The sequence below is a fragment of the Cuculus canorus genome, chromosome 4, assembly GCF_017976375.1.
Source record: "Cuculus canorus isolate bCucCan1 chromosome 4, bCucCan1.pri, whole genome shotgun sequence".
In the NCBI taxonomy this organism is placed as follows: domain Eukaryota; kingdom Metazoa; phylum Chordata; class Aves; order Cuculiformes; family Cuculidae; genus Cuculus; species Cuculus canorus.
Genome location: NC_071404.1, coordinates 76,464,986 through 76,487,149, shown reverse-complemented (window position 1 = coordinate 76,487,149; position 22,164 = coordinate 76,464,986). Strand labels below are relative to the sequence as shown.

Genomic DNA, 22,164 nt, shown 5'->3' with positions numbered 1-22,164 from the left:
GTATTAATTACAAAAGTAACTCTAAAATATGACTAACTTGTTTCTGAATGTTCGTTAAGGACAGCTTCATTCTGCTTTAGAGCTGCAAATATGCACTTTACCAGATTTGGCAGTGTACGCCCACAGTTGGTTTCTTTTCAAAAGAGGTCAGGGGGTGTTGGAGCTTTGAACATTATTCAGATTTTATTGTGCGTTAACTCTCCAAATGTTTGATTTTTCAACTGTAAGCCATTTATATAAATGTGATTTCTGAGTCAAGGGAGATGAAACTAAAAAGCATGCTTATTTCAAATTTTACATTATTTTAAAAGTCCTAGCTAATTAACAAATGAATCATCAATTTTACTTAACATAATTAATCTTGAAACTCATATCTGCGTATGTACTGTATCAGTTACCACAGATCACCAAGAATATGCAGTCAGAACATCCATTAATCATCCATGCAGACACCTTGGAAAAGGGCAAGATTTGAACCATGTCTCAAATTAGACATATTGGAAGAAGAAATTCTGTTTCAGAAGCAAAATGTTATAAAATCATCCGTGCACCAAAAACAATAGCAATAAAACAGCTTACTGAGTTTGCTTAAAATAAATAAGGACAGCATTTCTATCTTTGATGCATAAAAGAGGCAGACCACTTTTATGAGTGCCATAAAAATAAACTATTTTAATAGATACATAAATAAAAGGGTTTAAAGTAGAATTTTCCCCCCAGACATAAAGATGGCCTAGCTTCTGTACAGAAACTGAACAATATTAATGTGACCACTAAATTAAATAATCACTTTGTTACATTCAAAATACTTGGAAGCAAACACATAATGAAATGATGCACCTGAATCATTCTCGTTTCTCATCCTAGCAGTGTATACAGTATTTTCTCGTTTTACAGTACTCTCAGGATACGGATCTGTTAAATAAAACTCTGAATGAATGACTGGAAATAAAATTAAAAATCAAAGGGAAAAAAAAAACCCCAAACCACCCTAGCACCCAAAGGGGGACCTCGCATCACCCACTACCGTTTTAATGGAAGAGAAATAAGTATTGTGCTGTAAAATAAATTAGGTCTTTTTCATTTTTTTGTATAGTTATCTTAAAGTGTTTAAATATTACATTCACTTTGGTGATGTCTTTTTGTCTCTGCCTTTAATAAATTATACATGGTGTGTGCTACCTGTTCACATGTTGAAGATCAGCCTTCTGGTTTTACTACAAATGGGGGGAGCTTAGCACATCTGGGAGATTTTTAAAGTATTTCTGATTTATGCAAGACAGACAAAGTCTAATTCAAAGCAGCTTTACTCCTATTACACCTCCCTCCCCGGCACCTCTGAAAAATTACTCTGATGGCTTCATGTTTTTGCTGTGTCGTATCCAAAAATATCATAGGTTGGTGACTGACACTTTCTGACCCGCTGAGGTTCTCAAGTTTTGTTTGTCCTTTCTCTCTATGAATCATCGGTCAAGTTTGAGAACATCTGCCATTAACACCTCCATACTCTCCAAATATTCCAACTAGTATAGGCAAGGAACCACCATTTGTGCATCAAAACAGAGTTTACTGCAATCAGGTGTTACTGCCCTTGTTATCTGGAATGTAGCTGTGATGGGTGAGCACCATTCATTCCGTAGAGGAGAAAGTTTGTCATGTCATTGTTTACATACACTCAAGACAGAGTGTTGAGATATTTTGTACTGGTGAAATCAGAGACAGAATTAAAAGGTGACGACTTCCATCCTTAGTGCAGAGCTAGCATTTCTAGTATGTTCTGTGAGAAGTTCAAGTTGGGCCAAACTGACTTAGACGTGGTAAAAGAGTGTGCTTAGAGTCTATCCACCTGCAAGACGTGAACGGCAATGTAATGATTGCCCTTTTTTCCGATTTGCTTTTTTCTTGTTCTTGTTCTTCTTTTGCTTATTTGCACCTTTACTTTTATCTGATTTGCTTTTCTTGTCATCTTCCTTAAACCACGGGCCCCAGACTCCTCCGTTCAGCTTTGGATTACTCCGAGGGTCCTTAGGTGGGTATCGAACAGGAACCGCTGTCTTATTGAACTGTGAAAGCCTCCGCAGCAACTGCTTGACTACATCTGGATACCTTGCAGAGAGGTCCACTCGTTCATACGGATCAGCAGTTATGTTGAAAAGCCACACTGTCTTGCCAGCTGACCACGAAACGCGTTCATTGTGCCAGCGGTTGGGGCCTGCGTTACTGAAGGCTTGCGGAGGTACCCAGTCGCTAAATCCTGGATTTCCAGTCAGTAGTTTCCAATGATTCACTCTGATGGCGGATTGAATCGCAGTGTTCCAGATCCCGTAGCCAGCTGCCCAGGACCCATTTTTGGCTTTGGTGTAAATTGGGTCAATGTTGTGTAAGATGTCCACCCGTGGAGAACGCCTGCCCTCGCTGATGGTTTCCCATATATCATAGCCATCCAGCTGGATATCTTCATCGATCTGCCCTTCTGCCAGTGTGATCAAAGTGGGGAACCAGTCTGTGATGTGCACAAGCTCCTTGCACACAGACCCTTTGTTTTTCAGAAGGGGGCTATGGACAAACCCAACAGCACGGATACCTCCTTCCCAATAGGTCCCTTTGCTTCCTCGGAGAGGCCAATTACTTCCCCCAGCTGTCGGCTGACCGCCATTATCTGAAGAATATATAATAATGCTGTTCTCATAGTAACCGTACTTCTTTAAAGCAAGCGTTACGTTGTTTATGGCTTCATCCAAACAAGCTAGCATCGCAGCATATCTTCGCCTGTTGATGTTATTTATCGATCGATAATGTTCAAAATACTTGCCTGGTGCCTGAAGAGGCGAATGAACAGCCTGGTAAGCAATATATAAGAATATAGGTTTCCTGGGGTTATGAGAAGCTAAGATTTGTTGTACTTTTTGTGTGTACATCTGCGTCGAGTAGATGCCATTGTCGTGGTCCCAAGCTGCGTTGTCGTTCTCGTACAGGTCATAGCCACATATCCCTGGGCTGTCACATTTGAAGTGAGTGTAATAGTCGCCGCTGCCTAAGAGTGAGCCGAAGAAAGTGTCAAATCCCCTCTGTGTGGGCATGCATTCTCTGCGATAAAACCCCAAGTGCCATTTGCCAACCATGTGTGTTGAATAACCAACCTCCTTCAGCTTCTGAGGTAGCGTGACGTTATCCAGAGGTAAGCAGTTGGGCTGCGTTGGCCGTATGATGGAGTGCTGAAGGCCGGTGTGTATCTGGTACCTGGAGGCAGGGAGGAGACAGGCATCAGGCAGAGTGGGAAAGAAATGCTCAAGCCCTTATGCGTGGACACTCATGCACATAAACGTAACAGAAAATATTCCTATGCATGCAGCAATTCTCTCTGGAAACACTTTGAAGCATGTGTGTCAAAAACTAAAGAGGTCGTAGTATTAAATCTGCTGAAACAGGAGAACGGCATCTGTTTCACTTCACAAGCGTTTAAGAGCAGTTCCCCCACCTCCTTTGGCCAGTGGGCAACGATATTGAAGGAGAAACATGACACAGCAGCATCACACACTGCTCTCCCTGCTGGCCTCATTTCATTTCCTCGTAGCTGCGAGCAACGCCAAAGGATTGCAGAGGCAACGTGCTGCCTGCAAACCATTATTTGGGCAGCAGTACTTCAAAGCTAGCAGTCCCTTATGTACAAGACAAACCTAGAAAGCTGAATGATTGCATTGTTTCTTCTGAGCATGAACAAGTGCTACAGCACTCACTTGGGATCAGCTCTCATGGTGAGCACGATACTGAAAGCCCCACAGTCCGATTTCTGGTCATCCATCATCTGCTATGCACATGGGCTATGAGAGACATTGCTAATATTATAACAACTGAGTCAGCTGTCAGCATGAAAATGATGGGTCCTGGTTCTGCTCTCTCCTGGAACACCTGCAGTTTCATGCTTCGACATTTATCTCCTGAGTAAGCGGCAGAAGTATGCGTGGATGGCAAGCTCCCTGGCCAAAACTCAAAACTCAAAGATGTGGATGCAGTTACAGTGAAAGAGGTTTACGAGCTATCATGTGGAAGGAAGTGATAATTTCACCACTGGATCTCTTGCTCAGTAGTCATTTTCATAGTATCGTACAAAACATAGAATGGTTTGGGTTGGAAGGGACCTCAAAGCCCATCCAGTCCCACCCCCTGCCATGGGGAGGGACACCTCCCACTGGATCAAGGGCTCCAAGCCCCATCCAACCTGGCCTTGAACACCTCCAGGGATGGGGCAGCCACGGCTGCTCTGGGCAACCTGGGCCAGGGCCTCATCACCTTCACAGGAAAATATTTCTTCTTAATATCTCATCTCAATCTCCCATCTTTCAGCTTCAAACTGTTCCCCCTGTCCTGTCCCTGCACTCAATGACAAAGAGCCCCTCCCCAGCTTTCCTGGAGCCCCCTTTAAGTACTTTCTGTCCTTGCCTACCTATTCAATGAAACGTTTCCCTCCATGAACTGAGCCTGTCAAGAAATACCTATGTATACAGGAACACAGATATTTTGATGTACCTTTTTTTCTCTACAGAAAGCTTTCACATGTCCCCATTTAAAAATGATTATAGAAAATTAGGTGGATAAATATGTTTTTTACAATGCTTCATAATTTGCTAGTGGTAAACGCATCTACAGCATATAAATATCCTTCAAGCACGTAACACCAGTATATTTAAAGGAGAGGATAATAAATTCTGCACTGCAGTCAGTCTATGTGTAAAGAATACATATGGCCTCCATATGAATAGAAAATGAATTCAGCATGGGCAGCAGTAAGTATCAAAAATCAAGGACAAATCCATTTATATCAGTTTGACACTAAAAAAAAAATAACAGCACGTTGTAAACCAAAGACGACTTCTCTCCGAGTGTGAGAATAGATTGAATTCTCAGTCATGAATAGAACAGCTGGGTCTGCCAATACTGAGAATCTTCCCTCAAACCACTTCTTTATTATTTTGTAGTAGTAGGAGTTGGGCCTTCCTGACACATACTATGGTATTGCCAATCCGATGGGCCGCCTGAGCTATCTACAAAATTAAAACCATGAGCCTCTGCCTGTCCATAAATAGCTTAAAGTCTGCTTTTATACGATGTCTTCCTGGCTAAGATCGTAGAAGGCACCATAGATGTCTTTAACGCCTGCCAATCTGCGATAATTGTGTAACTCCCATTTCATTCTTGAACTCCTTTCCACAGAACCAGAAGCTCTGGTCTAACTAATTTATTGCAGAAGCTTTGGGTGTTGCTCTGCTCTGCTTTAATCTGCCCTGCACTCAGTACACTGCAGCACTTTTTCAGAGCATTGTTTCCGTTACCAGTTTGTGGATGCAGAGTCCTGCTATCCAATTGTCCTCAAACTCACAGGCTGGTGCTGACACAGATGATAAGAATTACAGGTTTCTGTTTTGTGAAAGAAATGTCATGCATACACATCTTTCCCATGGTTCGAGTATAATATTCATCTCCTATTAAAACAAGTAAAGCACAATAAGGAAACCACGCAGATGAATGGCAGTGCCCCATACTTCAATTCACTCCATCTTTGAGAGTCCTCAGGGAACATGTGCACAAGATGTTTCATTTCCTTCCCCTTCTCTTTCTTCTGCTTTGCTAAACTATCAGTAAATTCTCCTTATTTGATCCAGCTGAATAAGTCCTCACTCCCACCCTACTCTTTTAGTATATACCTTCTGCTTTCCTAAACCTTGACAGCCTCTTCTACCTTAAGATCAATCCCAGCTGGACAGTTTCTCCCTTGATAAGCTAATTTTACTGGAAGTCTGATGTTGTTGTAATAAGAGATCCTTCCACCCTTCTCCTTGATGCAGAAACTGAGCCTGGGAGGAACAGGCAACAAAATTTGCAACACACCGCAAAACAGTTTTGACTCTAAGCCTACAGAGAAAGTATGATAGTCATACAAAGTTAATTCTCATAAAGATTTCATAAACACCACATGGATTCCCCAGCTAGGGCTTTTCAATTAGATAGCCAAGCAGCAAATTCTTACACTTGCAATCTGAAAAATACTGAACGAAAAATATATCAAGAATTAGCCTCTGTTATTATACCCTCCTTAGGAAAATATCTTATTTCAGCAGTTCCCTTGGTAAGCTGCTCAGTCTGTTGGCTACCATGCCCATCTAGCAAACCTGCTTCAATCTTCTGCCGCTGCCTTTCTTCATGAGACTTTAGTGTGTTTCCTATATCATGGAATGGTTTGGGTTGGAAGGGGCCTTAAAGCCCATCCAGTTCCACCCCCTGCCATGGGCAGGGACACCTCCTATTGGACCAGGTTGCTCAAGGCCCATCCAACCTGGCCTTGAACACCTCCAGGGATGGGGCAGCCACGACTGCTCTGGGCAACCTGGGCCAGGGCCTCACCACGCTCAGAGGAAAACATTTCTTCCTAAGATCTCATTTCAATCCCCCCTCTTTCAGCTTAAAATCATTCCTCCTTCTCCTATCCCTGTGCTCTCTGATCAAGAGTCCCTCTCCAGCTTTCCTGTAGGCTCCATGTGTGTGAGTGCCTAAGGTATATCTGTTCTTCTGCATACACCTCTATACACACATACAAACAGATAGAGGTTTTTATACTCATATATGTACAAGAGAATCTGCAAAATAATCACTTTTAAGTAAAAACATTTCAACTGTAGAAATGTTTCAAAGAAATAGCAACCCCTAATTATTAGAATATTATTTAGTATTATTACAAAAGTGGTCAAGATTTGTTCACTTTTCTGTGACACGTGCCTTCCTAATTCATCCATTATGTGCCAACATTGCTTTTTCAAGGAACAGTATTTTGTTTTCAAAGGACTTGCAGACCATTCTGTGGGAAAAGGAAGTAAACTGAGCGAAAGACAGTGATTCTATGGAATTAATAGCCATAGTAGAAGTGTCTTAACATGTTTTGAAACTGTGTTTAGACTTTGCAAGATAAGAAAAATACTGAACAAGGCAAAGCATAAAGGAAATAAAAGGCAGATGCTGCTTTTGGGGGAGTTCTCTATATGATAAACTCACCGGCCCACTAACTGCCATGAAACATCCGTGAAATACATCCTATAGATTTCATCCATTCCCACCACAAGACCAGCTGATTATTTAGAATAAATTGGTTGAATTCAATCCAAAATGTAGAAAGCAAGTTAGGATCATGAATGGTCTGGAATTCATTATTATAATAACTACTAATGAACAGTTAAATACAAGCAAATGCAGACAGGCCCCAGGACCTAGTGCTAACAGTGTTCCAGACTTTGACCTTTATAGACAGTATTTACATTAATAGGCTGATAATATTCTGTGTAAAGTAGAGGGGTTCCAGACTTCTGAATACTTTATACACACGTAGTATACTTTCTGTACTCCTACAAGTTTCCAGATCATGGCTGTCTCTATTAGATACCCAACACATGAAATTTGAACCAAGGAACGAAGTACAATCTATGTGAAATATTCAGCTTATATATATGCTGAAAAGTAATTTATCTTGTCTACATGGCTCTTCTTTGTGCATTTTCTACTGTTTTACTAGTGGGGACGTTGGTCAGATGTTTACAGTGAAAACACTGCAATCAGGGTTCCCGCTAAAGCAGCTGTTTAATGCTTGTGGACTGTTTCACCGCTTTATTTACTTGTTTGTAGTGGAAACTTTGAAGCAACGGACTCCTGGAGGGAGTATCCTGATGACTTCATAGGTCATTTGCTTCTTAGGTGCCAAGAGAAATATTCCAGAGTTTTCTTAAAATAAATATATAAACAAATAAATCCTCTTCCGTCCTGAGTTTGAGCTCATGATACTGCTTTCCAACATGATTTCCTTTCCTACTTTAACCTAGAAAGACAAAAAGCTAAGCTGGTGGCTTTTACGTTACTCCTACCTTCAGTGTCAAGGTGCAGAGATCATTAAGTTATTAAAGGCCAACTGTACATTCAAGCACCAGCACCTTTGTGGACGTAAATCACCATGGGGACACTAAAGTCAATTTGACCTGAGCTTGGGGAATGCATTAACATTCGGAGGTTTAATTTCCCCCTTCTGATGTCCTTAGTACAGCTAAATTAGTTTCCCAGTTCTCATCTGGAGAGCAAACCAAAGCAGAGAAGTGGATCAATTACAGTAATCCTTGCACATTTTCACTGCTATTCCCCTGAAGCAGAGAGCAAGACTTAAGGTCTGTAGAGTAGAAGAGATTCTCCTGGCATGCCTCGCATCCCCATAGCCCTTATGGGGTCTTAAAACATATGCAGGCCAAAGCAGTTTTCCTTAAAAAACTCTCCCTGAGGAGTTTTCTATTGAGTATTTTCCCCCTCAACTTCAGGGTGGGTTCTGCACTGAGAAAAAAGCTGGGATGTTTCTAATTTCACAATGTGCATGTTCAAAACTATTGATTTCAAGCTTTCATAATTTCAAAATTCTCCAGTAATTGTCTTCAAATGGAGGTTCTTTCAAGGCTCACTGAAGATTAACAAAGAAGCACATTTCAGTTTCTCATTTCAGGAACCTTTGCTAGCACAGTTCTAGTTAGTACATGTGGAAAATGGATTTTTATTATGCTTGTATAAGTCAGGATATGTAAAAAATATTTCTCAAATCTAAAACTCCAGTCTGAGATTCAGAAAAGAATATTTTGAATCAAAAAAAAATCATTTGCCAGAATGAGCTGCAAACAAAGTGAAAGCACTGAGACACACACACTACATTAATCAAAGGGATGACTATTGATCGTGACGCATTTCCTTGTTAAAAATAACAAAATACAGCAAATGGATACCAGTCTGGAAAGTAGCCTTAGGGACTGCTAAAGAACAGGTTTTGATATCTTACCTGTAACTGTTTGTCTAACACAAAAGCTATAAATGCACCTATTCCAGATGAGTAAATATAGAAATCAGTGACATTTTTTGCTTGGAGGTTCCTAGTTAGTGTGGAGAAAACAGCCCACTTGCCACCAGCAAAACATTAGAAGCAGGACTCCATGACCAGTAAAAGAAAACAGGTATAATAAAGACTTCTTCATTGTCCTCAGCACAGAAAGGACATGGATCTGTTTGAGCCCCCCAGAGGAGGGCCACGAAGATGATCCGAGGGCTGGAGCACCTCCCATACAAGGACAGGCTGGGAGAGTTGGGGTTGTTCAGCCTGGAGAAGAGAAGGCTGTGCGGAGACCTTAGAGCAGCTTCCAGTACTGAAAGGGGCACCAGGAAAGCTGGGGAGGGGCTATAGTGACAGGACAAGGGGAAATGGCTTTAAATTGGAGAGGGGTAGATTTAGATGAGATCTTAGGAAGAAATGTTTTCCTGTGAGGGTGGGGAGGCCCTGGCCCAGGTTGCCCAGAGAAGCCGTGGTTGCCCCATCCCTGGAGGTGTCCAAGGCCAGGTTGGATGGGGTTGGAGCCCCTGATCCAGAGGGAGCTCACCCTGCCTTAGTAGAGGGGCATTTGCTAATTTATCACTTATCATGCTCACACGAGAGCAAAAGCCAGCAGCAGGCATCTCAGCATTCGTTATGGTACCAAATTTAATATCCATTCTATAGAAGGCCAGGTGAGCTGAACTCCACCAATCACATTCCTTCAGTATTGATGACCTATGGCAATTGTGTACAAGCCATAGGTCTTAGAAAATGTGATACATTTTCTAAATGCTAGCATAAAAGCGTTGATTTACATGCAAAACAGCCTATATCACACGAAAACTATCAACACAGGCAGTAACAATCTTAGGGAGCCTTGAGCCTATAATGTGTAAGTTAACGTGTCTTTCAAAAATAGCAGCTATGCAGCAGCGCGGGAGAAAGTTTTTTCCTGCCCTAAATTCCAGATACTTGGTTCCAAAGTAAAGTTACAGCTACAGCTTCAGTTCAACATAGCGTTTAAATAAGAAAGTGATTTCAGCCAGGTAGCTGAAACCCAGCTGAACCAGGACCAAAATAAGCAATCAAAGTTTGTGCCATGAATACAAGTGATGCTATTGGGATGGAAATAACTCTCAAGTCAGCCGTGCAGCATTTTGTCCTGGTTAAAATTCTGAGCAACGCTAAGGAGCGAAGGACACACCTTCCACATCAGAACATGATCTTCACAAAACATACCCTTCTGCTGAAACACATGAATTAAGGGTAGAAAGGATGCATTGTCTTATGCTGCCTATTTTTCTGCCTGTGCATAATATATCCAGTATATCCACAATACTCATAGAGCCATAGGATGGTTTGGATTGGAAGGCACCTTAAAGCCCATCCAGTTCCAGCCCTCCTGCCACGAGCAGGGACACCTTCCACTGGATGAAGGTGCTCAAAGCCTATTGTCTCAGTGGTTTGGATTAGAGATGAAATGCTTTTACTGATGTAGGGGAATACTTCTCTGAGGTGGTGGCTGCATGGTTCACAGAAGAAAATCTTCTATAAAAAGGTGTGAAGATTTATTACCAGAGTACGGAAGCAATTCTTCACTAGGATATGAGATATGGATGGAGGGTTCAAAAGAGCTCTGCTGCAGCAAATCACAACAGAATATTATGCCACAGCCTGACCAGCACTCCTTAATGGGTTCTAGAAATTTGTGGGAGGCAAAGCCTGTCCATTTTCTGAAGCAAATGTGATCTCTCTGGTCCCCATAGGCCTGGTTCCCACCTACTCAACTGACCTGAATGCGTGTCATTGCTGTAGGTTTCCAGCTTGCCTTGGGAAAGGAACAGAGGCACATGGGCAGGGAAGCCTGAGCAAATCTGAACAGGCACCTCAGAACATCTTCTCTGCTCAACTCTTCTGTCAATGTAGAAGGCATGCCAGAAAAAACTCTATGAAGGCCTCATTTACCCCTTATTATCTTCTATATTTTAGCATTATGATTTTTGGGGGAAGGTGGGTTATAAATGCAGATGGATCAGAGAAACAAACAGAACATTATGTTGAATGTGAACTCCAAACCCTTGTGGACTTTCACTGTGTCTGCCCACATAGAACTGAAGTTTTCACACGCAGACATGCACACATTCATTACATACACACATTCATTTCATCTTCAGCTGTATTCCTTGAATTTTTATGTGCTTATAAATCAGAGCAGAAATATATCCACTTTTAAACCAAGTGTTCACATAAAAAGTCTAGCTCAAATTATTTACTGTTTCATCACCCTGGCAGGGCTACTGCAAATATTTCACTTAAAATATTCTGAATCTTGCCCTACTTTCTAGGTTTTTTGGGTGGCGGCAGTGGTGGTGTTTCTATGGTTTTAAATTAGGTAAGGCTCTTCGATCAAATACAGGAAAAGAAAAAACAAGTAGCGATTTATTCATGGACTCATAATGTCACAGGTTTCGTTCCAATTACCTTTTTCCAAGGACCTACAGGAGTTCAGGTATTCTTGATTAGCCAAATGCCATTTGGATTTTGATGCATTAACTCAACCTCAAAATCACTTGGAAATTCTGATCTCATGCAAGTCCTGTCATTTGGTCATTTGAATAATGTCCTCGCACCACTATATTGCTTACAATGTCAATGGATTTTTATCATCCAGCACCTAAGAATGCCACCCAGAGTTACAGTAACAAAAATAAATATTTACTGATAGCAAGAATCAAACGGACTTCAGTGAAATCCTTGTAGAGGTCCAGAAGTCCTGACACAACGATGGGCCCTCGGGCTCAAGAGCTGGAGAACCAAGCCAGAAAATGTCATTCTTTGTGGCTCACTATTCTGATGAATTTTGCATGTCAAGGATATGGATCTGTTGGAGCGAGTCCAGAGGCGGCCCTGAAAATGATCTGAGAGCTGGAGCACCTCCGGTACGAGGACAGGCTGAGAGAGTTGGGGTTGTTCAGCCTGGGAAGAGGAGGCTCCAGCGAGACATTAGAGCAGCCTTGAAGGACTGAAAGGGGCTCCAGGAAAGCTGGGGAGGGGCTCTGGATCAGGGAGGGCAGGGAGAGGATGAGGGGGAATGGTTTGAAGCTGAAAGAGGGAAGATTGAGATGAGATCTTAGGAAGAAATGTTTTCCTGTGAGGGTGGGGAGGCCCTGGCCCAGGTTGCCCAGAGCAGCCGTGGCTGCCCCATCCCTGGAGGTGTTCAAGGCCAGGCTGGATGGGGCTTGGAGACCCTGAGCCAGTGGGAGGTGTCCCTCCCCATGGCAGTGGGTGGGAATGGATGGGCTTTGAATTCCCTTACAACCCAAACCATTCTAGGATTCTATGATACACATCAGCCCTACTCTCTATCTGCCCAACTCCTGCTGATGTAACGGCCATCCTAGGAGCAAGGCAGAGCTTGGTGAACTGTAGGAAAGAAAATGATCCCTAAAGTACCTTTAAAGAAAGAATTGCTGCCTATGGAACTAAGCTGACAGAGAAAAGAAACAGAAATCTTTAGCTGCATTTCCTAAGGGTTACTCTCCCTGGATACAAGAGCTGGCTAGCACAGGGGAAAAGAAATAATCATACAACTAAACTCAAGCAGAAGCTTCAACATTAAATCACACCGTAAATTAAGTTGTAATTAGTATTTTCATACACTAATTCCTGTTTTTTAGAAAGCATTATTAAACTGGCAGCATATCCGCTACCAACCTTCCCTGTCGCTGAGACAATTTATCTGCTCAAATGGGAGGACAAAAAGGGTAAAGGAGAACATGGGAGCCGGCAGCAGCTGGAATGCATGTGTGCATATGTAGTTATTGTTTTCTTTGCTCCGAGTGCACTGCAGCTGTGGAAACAGAGCACAACGTTTCCAACTTTATCACTGAATGTTATTAATTTACAAAAAAAGAGGGGGAGGGAATGTGCGATTGCATAATCAGTGCTCTCTGTTTCATGTCTACATGTAAGCAACATGAAAAGAAGTTGATCAAATACTTCGCATGCCAACCACAAATACCGACATTGCCACCAAATTCTGAGCTCTCAGCAAAAACAGATCCCATCGGATATTGCACCTAATCAACAAGTTACATGGAAAACCAATGCTCGGCAGTGTACTGGAGCTACATTGGCAAGAAGAGATGTTCACATAAACAGACAGTCCCTGTGTATTTCTCAGTTGGCAAAGGAAACCAAATTCATTAGTAAGAAATTAATTTTTTAGTCCTGCCTCAGTCATTTTTACAGGAGGAAAAACAAAAGAAAATGAGATCAATGGACTCTAAAAGCCATTAATTGGCACGCAGAAGAACTTCCCCTCGGGCACTTCCAGAACTGGTCTGCAGACTTTGTTGCAAGCACTGTGCGAAGCTGAAGCAAGACCAGTGTGTCAGTATAGGGACACAGCACGCACCCACTTGTAAGGGTTGTTCTCAGTGCTGCAGCATTTATCTCCCAAGCATTATAAGGCTGTAAAAGTGGCCTTCGTCTTAACCTGCGCGTTAACTGCTGGGCTGGAGACACCATCTCAGATACTGTTCTATCCTGGACCAGCCATTATTAAAGATAAGGCAAATTTCAACACTGAAGTGTTTTGCCTAAAAGAACAGATAAATTGCTAACAACAGAGGCATTTCTATATGACTAGAAAAATAAAATTGCCATGTACACATGTGAGGCCCTGCCCTGGGTTGCCTAGAGTAGTTGTGGCTGCCCCATCCCTGGAGGTGTTCAAGGCCAGGCTGGATGGGGCTTCGATCCAGTGGGAGGTGTCCCTGCCTGTGGCAGGGGGTGGAACTGGATGGGCTTTAAGGTCCCTTCCATCCCAAACTGTTCCATGATCCTATTATTCTATGTGAAATATTTTTTGGCCAAAAATCTCGCAGCTGAAACTCATAGTTCTGTGACAGTTTAGAAAACTGAGTTCATCTTTAAGGAAGATGAATTTATTCAGTGAATGAATCTAAGGGACATTGAAGATTCATATAGGGTTGCCTTTCAGAAGAAAACATCTTTCATACAAATTACATACTTGATAGCAGTCCTTAAGGTAGCAGCAAAACAATTATTTTCTTACCTTACACTTTAATTAAAGAACCCATTTGATAATTTATTGCTATTTCTGAATTAATATTGTCCTTGTGTATTATTCATATATCTGGTACTTAGAGTCTACATCAATCTAAGTGCGGTACAATAACCTTGAATTGTCACCAAGGATGACTGACAACAAAATGACAAGACATAAAACATAGGTTAACAGCTAGAAAATCATGGTTTTATATTATATCATTTGAGGGAGACAATTTATTTATGATTAAATAACTTAATGATATTGAAAATAATCAGAATTATTCAGAGCTTCAGAGACATCTCAAGTGTTTTAGATACCTTCACAGAACATCCAAACTGCATGAAAGCTATAATATTGCATTAACAACTACATAAACAAACTATTTCTAAGCTTGACACTGGGGAATGTCAGTTTCATTGTTTTATAGAGCATAACTATATCATAGGCTTTAAAGTTTCTTTTGAAAACTTAGATTAGTCTTTAAGATTCTAATTTAAAATTAGAGATAAATTACTATTGAGAGTATTCGAATGAAGTGGTCATGGCCACAATTTCTCCTTAGTAATTATAATATTCCTATCATCCTGTTCTTTATGTCTCAAAGCACCTATTACAGAAAAGAGAGAACAGATTCTAGCTCCCTTAATACATATGTAGCCGCTTAAACAGAAGGACCAACCACATCAATTTCAATTGAATACTAAATTTTTGCTCAGTGTCATCAAAATATCAAAATGAGTCCCTGAATTAACGTATGAAACCCCTTTTCTAGTGTAGGGATTCATGGTGAATGCTGACTAATTAACAAACATTCTTGGATGATTATTTCTGTTTCATCTCAACTTCGCTATTCTATTTGTTCTGCTCAATGGTATTGTATAACACTATTGTAAAAGACGGACATTTGCATCAAAAGGGAGTTATTATCTGTTCCTTCATCTCCCATATATCACGCAGCAATTCAACATAGCAGGATATCCACCTAGAGCAACAAAATATCACAGAATCGTAGAATGGTTTGAAATATTTGACATAGAATAATAGGATCATGGAACAGTTTGGGATGGAAGGGACCTTAAAGCCCATCCAGTTCCACCCCCTGCTATGGGCAGGGACACCTCCTACTGGATCACGTTGCTCAAAGCCTCATCCAACCTGGCCTTGAACACCTCCAGGGATGGGGCAGCCACCACTTCCCTGGGCAACCCTCACAAGAAAACATTTCTTCCCAATACCTAATCTGAACCTCCCCCCTTTCAGCTTAAAATCATTCCCCCTCCTCCTATGCCTAGACTCCCTCACCCAGAACGCCTCCCCAGCTTTCCTGGAGCCCCCTTCAGTACTAGGAGTCCTCTCTACAGTGTCCCTGGAACCTTCTCTTCTCCAGGCAGAACACCCCCAGCTCTCTCAGCCTGTCCTCATAGGGGAGGTGCTCCAGCCCTTGGATCACCTCCATGGCCTCTTCCGGACTCACTCTGACAGATCCATGTCCTTCCTGTGCTGAAGACTCCAGAACTTAATGCAGGGCTCCATCTGAGCATTTCTGTTTAAGGTTTAATTACACATTTTGAGACACTTGTCACTGATATTGTTGACACAGCGATTGCCTATTAAATAATAAGCTGTTCTTCAAAACTGAAAAAGCAGGAGTGGGTGATCCACTTCATTCACTTAAGCAACATATAGACTGCAATGCCCACCCAGGCACCTCCTGCTTAAGATCTTTAACACTAGCATTCTCATCAGCAAGGTAATGATACCCTTCACTCTCTACAGGCATCCTGAGACAGAAACGTGCCAGAAATCACTTTGTGCCACTCCTGAACTTCTGCTAGAAATGAAGGAATTTTCAAAAAAAATGCTACAGCGCAGATAATATGAAGAACAGCTTTATCTGGATCAAAGAAATATGCATTTTGACTTTTCACCAACACAGATAGTTCTGTGGGCTGACATTTACTGGCAACAGCAGTGGCACTGAATCATTAGCACAAGGAATAACCTTGACTTGAAACAGAAGGCTGGGAGCCAAGAGACATGCTTCCCTCTGGGTTCTGCATAGTTTTTTTGCCTGAGTATTGCAACTGACCTCCAATTCTTTTGTTCTTCTGACCCTTCCGTATTAGTTTCTTAGCCTTGCACTAAAAACCATTTCCCAGAGCTGATCACAACATGCAAGTCCATTTCTGATTAAGACAATGGCTGGTGTTGAAGGCACCAGATACAGTTCCCAAAGAAATAATCTATTAAGATGATGGAGTATTTTATTAACCTGTATCCCAGAAGAAAGGTTCCTGATTGACAACGTGGGGAAATGAAACATCTCTGTTTATTCACGTGGGAGATTCAACGTGGAAATGAAATGCTTTCACTGCTCTTATCTGAGTGGATGTAGATGTAGGTGTGCTTTTGTAGGAAAGGAAGGAAGGAGTGGGGGACAGCGTTTCAGGGCTGCCAGTCATTTATGTGACAGTTTTAAACTAGCACAGTAGGGGTATCACACACTGTATAACAGCAAAAAATAAAAAAAAAAGTAAAATGCCTGCATTCAAAGCATGATGTCTTTCTTACTTTAGGGATTTTCATATTTCTGGAAAGCAATAAAAGTGCAAAGACAAATCGAACTCTTCTCCCACATATTCTCAAACGTTGTGGTCACTGATTTTTCTCTCTTAAAAGCTCCATAAACTGGAACACAAAAGGAACATAGCAACTTCAGGAGGTACCATGCCCAGCTCACTGCAACCCATCCCTTGTAACAGGAGCAAATACTAAAATGCTCCAGAGATTCAGCTTCCACAGCTGCCTGCGATCGTGACGAGGCAGCATTAATGCCAGGAGCTTGCTACTTCTTAGGGCTGGTTTTTGCTTCAGTAGCAAATGGGTTCAAGTTGCTCTCTTGCTCTGTCCAAATTAGGCAAAAGCTAGGAAAAATGTAAGGCTGCTCTGTGGAGCAGGAGTGCAGTGAACTCAGAAAGCTCTCCCTTTCAGTGATTAAAGGCAGCCCATGTTTGGTGGTTGCAATATGCGAGGGCATGGGGCACTACGAAGCCTCCTCCCACCACCCTACTGCACTTTTCCTTCCCTCCGGTCTCCAACACCATGGAAGGGAACAAACTGGAGTTAATAAGGGATGGAGGTTAACAGCAGGCCTGTTTCTAGGCCTCCATGTGACTAAATAATGAAGTGATTTGGATAAATCCTTCTTTATTTCCCTCCTAAATCCAGCTTAGCAAAACAAGTAGTGCTATCGTGGATGTCACTGCTGCACTCTAATCCTTCCTAATGATCGGTAATTTCTCATTTATGCTTCTCCTCAGTCACATCCTACTTTACTGTTTGCATGGCAGGAGTGTCCAAAAGCCCAAGAGAAACTGAGGCCACAGTGCAGTAGGAAATAAAAGGGAATATGAGATAGGGAGTGAATGAAAACAGGTGCCTAATCATTGTTAGTCCAACAAAAATCTAGCAACCATGTCTCTTACATGTATAGCGATGACGTCTAAGTCTAGACAAAGCATACATAAAGTATTTGCTATAAAATGTGAATACATTAATAAACTGTGCCTTATTTAAGATGTTAATAGGTGATTTTAATCCCAGACAAAATACACTACGAGAATGAGTCATGTAATGGATAACTTGGATAAGCATAAGTGAGGTGTGAATCAGACACACACAAAGTTTTTGCAGTATGCATTCAATATATTAAACAACTAAATCTTAGTACGTTCAGGAAACCTATGTATCGATGCCATCAATGCTGAACACCTGCCTTTTGCAGGGCTTTCCCCCCTCATTTGAAAACATTTGTTTAATTGTGATATTAGCACTGCATACCCCGTGATAAATGATTTAAAGACAAACACCCTCCTGAAAATGTAAATCGCTCATACTGAAGTAGGAGGTATACTATTCCATATGTATAATATTTTATACTGTAATATGAAAGAACTTGAAGGCAAAGAGTAACTTGGCAGAGGTGGATGGGATTATCTGCCTGATTCACATATCAAAATAAGGTTGAAGTTTTCACTGACTTCACAGTGCCTTTGTTCAGATGTCTTGTTTTGATACTTTGGACTCATCTGCCCTTTCCATATTCTAAGGCACTCAAGTGGGTCTCTACCAGATGGACACTTGATAGTAACCAGTTTTGTTCCACAGTCAAACCAAATGATACTCATACATTCATGTTTCACTTGTTCAGCTGTACGCTCCTAGAATCACGGAACGTTTTGGGTTGGAAGGGACCTTATAGCCCATCCAGTCCCACTCCCTGCCATGGACAGGGATACCTCTCACCAGATCAGGTTGCTCCAAGCACCATCCAACCTGGCCTTGAACACCTCCAAGAATGGGGCAGCCACAACTCCTCTGGGCAACCTGGGCCGGGCTCTCCCTGCCCTCAGCGTGAAGAATTTCTTCCTAAAGTCTAATCTAAATCTTCCCCCTTCTACTTTAAAGCCATTCCCCCTCATCCTATCACTACATGCCCTCGTAAAAAGTCCCTCCATCTACGTCCTTAGAGTATGGCAGCTTTTTTATTAGGAGAAATTATGCTAACTGTGCAAAACGCTTGTTTTGACAAAAAAGATTAGTAAATTGTTCTCTATTTCAACTTCTAATCCTCTTGCCTTGGTAGAACTTTTGCAAGAGGGAAATCAGAAGGGCACTACTGATTTCTCAGAGGTTCCAAACCAAAATTATCACCACCACAAAAAAGCACCTCCTGCACATTTGATCTTCAGCCTTAGGATTTCTTGTAGGAGCCAAAGATTGGTTGAAAAAGACAAGAGTAACACCATAGCCCGTTATTCTTTTTCAAGCACAATTAACTACATGGAACATTAGTCAATCAAAGGCAAAGAACTTGCAGCTCCCAAATCACTTATGACCTTTCAAGGTTCTGAAATTACAGATTTCAGTGGTAATTAATCATGGCAATAACATCAAAATTAACAAAATGCTGTAGTGCCAAACAAATGAAACACCATCATTTAGAGTCTGTTCCTGTTACTTCCAACATTCATTTCTGAGTGGGGAAAGGAATACGAAAATTATGGGGACTGTAAACAGAAAAGAGGGAAGGAGAAGAAAGAAGAGTCAGGCATGCTTTGCTCTGTCAGGAATGAGGAGACAAAATATTTCTTTCCTCTTCAGGAGCCAAGAGTGTTAACAGAGGAGAAAATCGGCACAACTCAATGCACGCACATCTATACAATTTGCTGACATTGTATAGAATTGTCTGCATTACAACAGTTCAATACCACATGGAGCTGTTGAGTTGTGACAATACCACAGAGCTATCTTCATCTGGGAGAACATGAAAATGTTAATACAACTGCTGAATATCAGACCATCACATCTGTTCCATTTTGTTTGTATGAGACTTTTCCGTTCACCAAACAAATCTGTCTTCTCAGTGTAGCTCTAATGGGTCACGTAGGAAGCAAACAGCCCAGAAGAGGCTGTAAACCCTTCAGGGAGCCTGTCAGCTAACTCAGTAACAAAATTCTTATCTATATTTTCCTATTAGGAACAACAATATATAACTCATCTACACAGCTTTTCCTTTTCAGTCTTTAAGTGTCCCACAAAACAGGTAAATCAACATCGCTTTCAAATACAAATTTGAAAACACAGGCACTCTGAGACAGAGAAAAATTAAGTATCCCACAAAAGGAGCCCAACACCAAAGGTGTAATTGTAGAAAGAGCCATGGTTGTCCCAGGCTTAGCCTGGTGCTAAGACCTTCCAGTACCTGAAAGGGGGCTTACAGGAAAGGTGGAGAGGGGCTATTCATAAAGGCTTGTGGGGATAGGATGAGGGGGAATGGGTATAAATGGAGAGGGGCAGATTTAGACTAGACATTAGGAAGAATTTCTTCACCATGAGAGTGGTGAGACAATGGAACAGGTTGCCCAGGGAGGTTGCCCCATCCCTGGAGGTGTTCAATGCCAGGTTGGGCCTGGGCAGCCTGATCTACGGGGACGTCCCTGCCCATGGCAGGGGGTTGGAACTAGATGATCTTTAAGGTCCCTTTCAACCCAAACTATTCTATGATTCTATGATCAGCAGCATCGTGTGCAGCTGTGTGTCAGCTCAGAAGGGAACTGGTTTGAAGGTGGTGGGTTTGGTTTTTTTTTTTTCAGAATGTCACTCATGTTTAAACCATCCAGTAAATTCTCTGATGTTGCTTCCCTCCTGCCCCTTTTTAATTCGCAGATTGCATTATTATGCAGGAAAAAAGTCTTGTGGGAAACTAGTTTTCTGCACTTGGTCACAATGTGCATAGCACGGAAATGGTGCATCAGTCTAGGAACAATAAACAGCAAAGAACTCCATTATGATATTTAGAGCTGCCAAAAAGCCATGGACACACCTTCTCTAGAAATAGTAAAGGTCAGTTGTGGGATGTGAAAGAAAGTTTTATACTGACTCTTCAGTTTTTGGTGTGTTGTATAAGCTCCCTTTCCCCTTTATTTTCATAACAGCACATAAATATTTTATGAATTATGAGTCTTTGAACTGTGTTTCTCTGACCCATTGACTGATTCTCATTTCTCTCTTTGAAACTGGATCTCCTGTGCTATGAGAAATTCACCATCCTTGTCTGTCAAATAAACCCAACAAAGAAACCCCAACAGTAATTCTGTTTGTTGCCAGCGCTATAAGTCGGCTCAAAGGACAATCTGTTTTGACTTCATGTTGATATCAAGGTTGCTTGCAGAAAATTGTATTCTGATAGATTAGAAGCAGCAAAGCCCAAGCAGATTTTAATTCATTCTTTATACAGCTTAAATCAGCTTCTTCCAAAGATAGAAGTAAAATAGGAATAAGGGAAGAGGCATCACTGGAGGCCAGGTTGGATGGGGCTTGGAGCAGCCTGGTGCAGTTGAAGGTGTCCCTGACCATGGCAGGGAGTTGGAACTGGATGGGCTTTAAGACCCCTTCCAACCCAAACTATTCTATTCGATGATTCTAATATCTTCTCTGTCAGTGTGGATTAATGTAAATCCTGATTTCCACCAGAAAACAATATATGACTATATATGTCTACGTATTGGTTGTCTGGGATGACAGTGGTACCAAGGCTGTTCTAAGGCTGTTCCAGTATAACATTCAGTGCTTCATGAAGTGCCCAGGATTTTGTAGTAGTATGGAAAAATCAACACTAATTACAAGGCATTTTATACAGCTAATTGAAGTGTTTCAGTCCAACATAACTAAATAGCTTTGTGTTAACTACACTTTCTAGAATCTTCCAAACTTTTTCAGTACAGAAAAAGTGTCTTCTTTCTTTCCCTCCACTTTTTCCCATCTGTTTTAATTCTTATTCCTGTGGGATGGAGGGAAAAACCCCATGCTTGAAATTACAGTCCATTGCAATTCTAGACTCTAAGCCAACATGATTGGTTTGACAAGGAAATATCTACTTTTCTTCTGAGATTCCCTACATTCCCTGGACAGGATCTGAAGTAGCTGTTCCAACTGTTTCTCAGTTGAACTCAAAATTAAGATGTCAGCTGCACTATGATTTACAGCACTTGCTTATGAACAAACCTCTTTTCTATTTCATTTGCTCCGGAAAAAAATCTCTCATTACTATTCCTTCTGAGCATCGAAATATTCTTTGCATGAGCTGCATTTAAGGACTTTATGTGCTGGAATAAAAGCTTTACTGGGTCACTGGGGTTCCTTGCTGGGTCACTGGGACCAAATTATTATAAGCTTCACAGATTCACCTAGAAGAAGTTCTGATTTTGCCTTTTGCTCCAGTTTATATGGTTTTGTTCTGCATGAATGTCAGTGCTTCGCCCGAGTTCACCTATTTAGACCCCTGCAAGGCTTCAGCACTTCTTCTTCCTCAATTCATCTTCTACAGGTTTCCCACATTTTAAATAGCCTATCAGTAGGCAGTCAGGATGGATATTCACACTGCTATCGTTTTCCACTGTATGTCAGACTTCTCCAGCACACTAAAGAGTAATTAAATCTGGTCAGCTTTTCGTGACATAATATTTACATCCAAAAAATCCACTGAAACTCAACATTTAGTGGAAACAATACTACCAAAAGTTTAAACTGGAAAATGCCTTAGAAGAGACAGACACGTCAGCCTTTATCATTAACACTGTGGCCTGATATCTGAAGATACCCACATCTCTATCGGTTGCCCTTTTTAACACTCAGGTCCTTGGGTCTG

General features: G+C 41.5%; 1 protein-coding gene across 1 annotated transcript in view; it reads right to left on the bottom strand.

Annotated features, from left to right (window-relative positions):
• Nucleotides 1-206: 206 nt before the first annotated feature.
• The window catches only part of ARSJ (arylsulfatase family member J), a 43,023-nt gene continuing 21,065 nt past the window's right edge, over nt 207-22,164 (bottom strand). Inside the window, exon 2 of the mRNA XM_009560701.2 lies at nt 207-3,240. Coding sequence (XP_009558996.2) covers nt 1,839-3,240 — 1,402 coding nt within the window. The 3' untranslated portion in view covers nt 207-1,838. The remainder of the gene's footprint in view (nt 3,241-22,164) is intronic.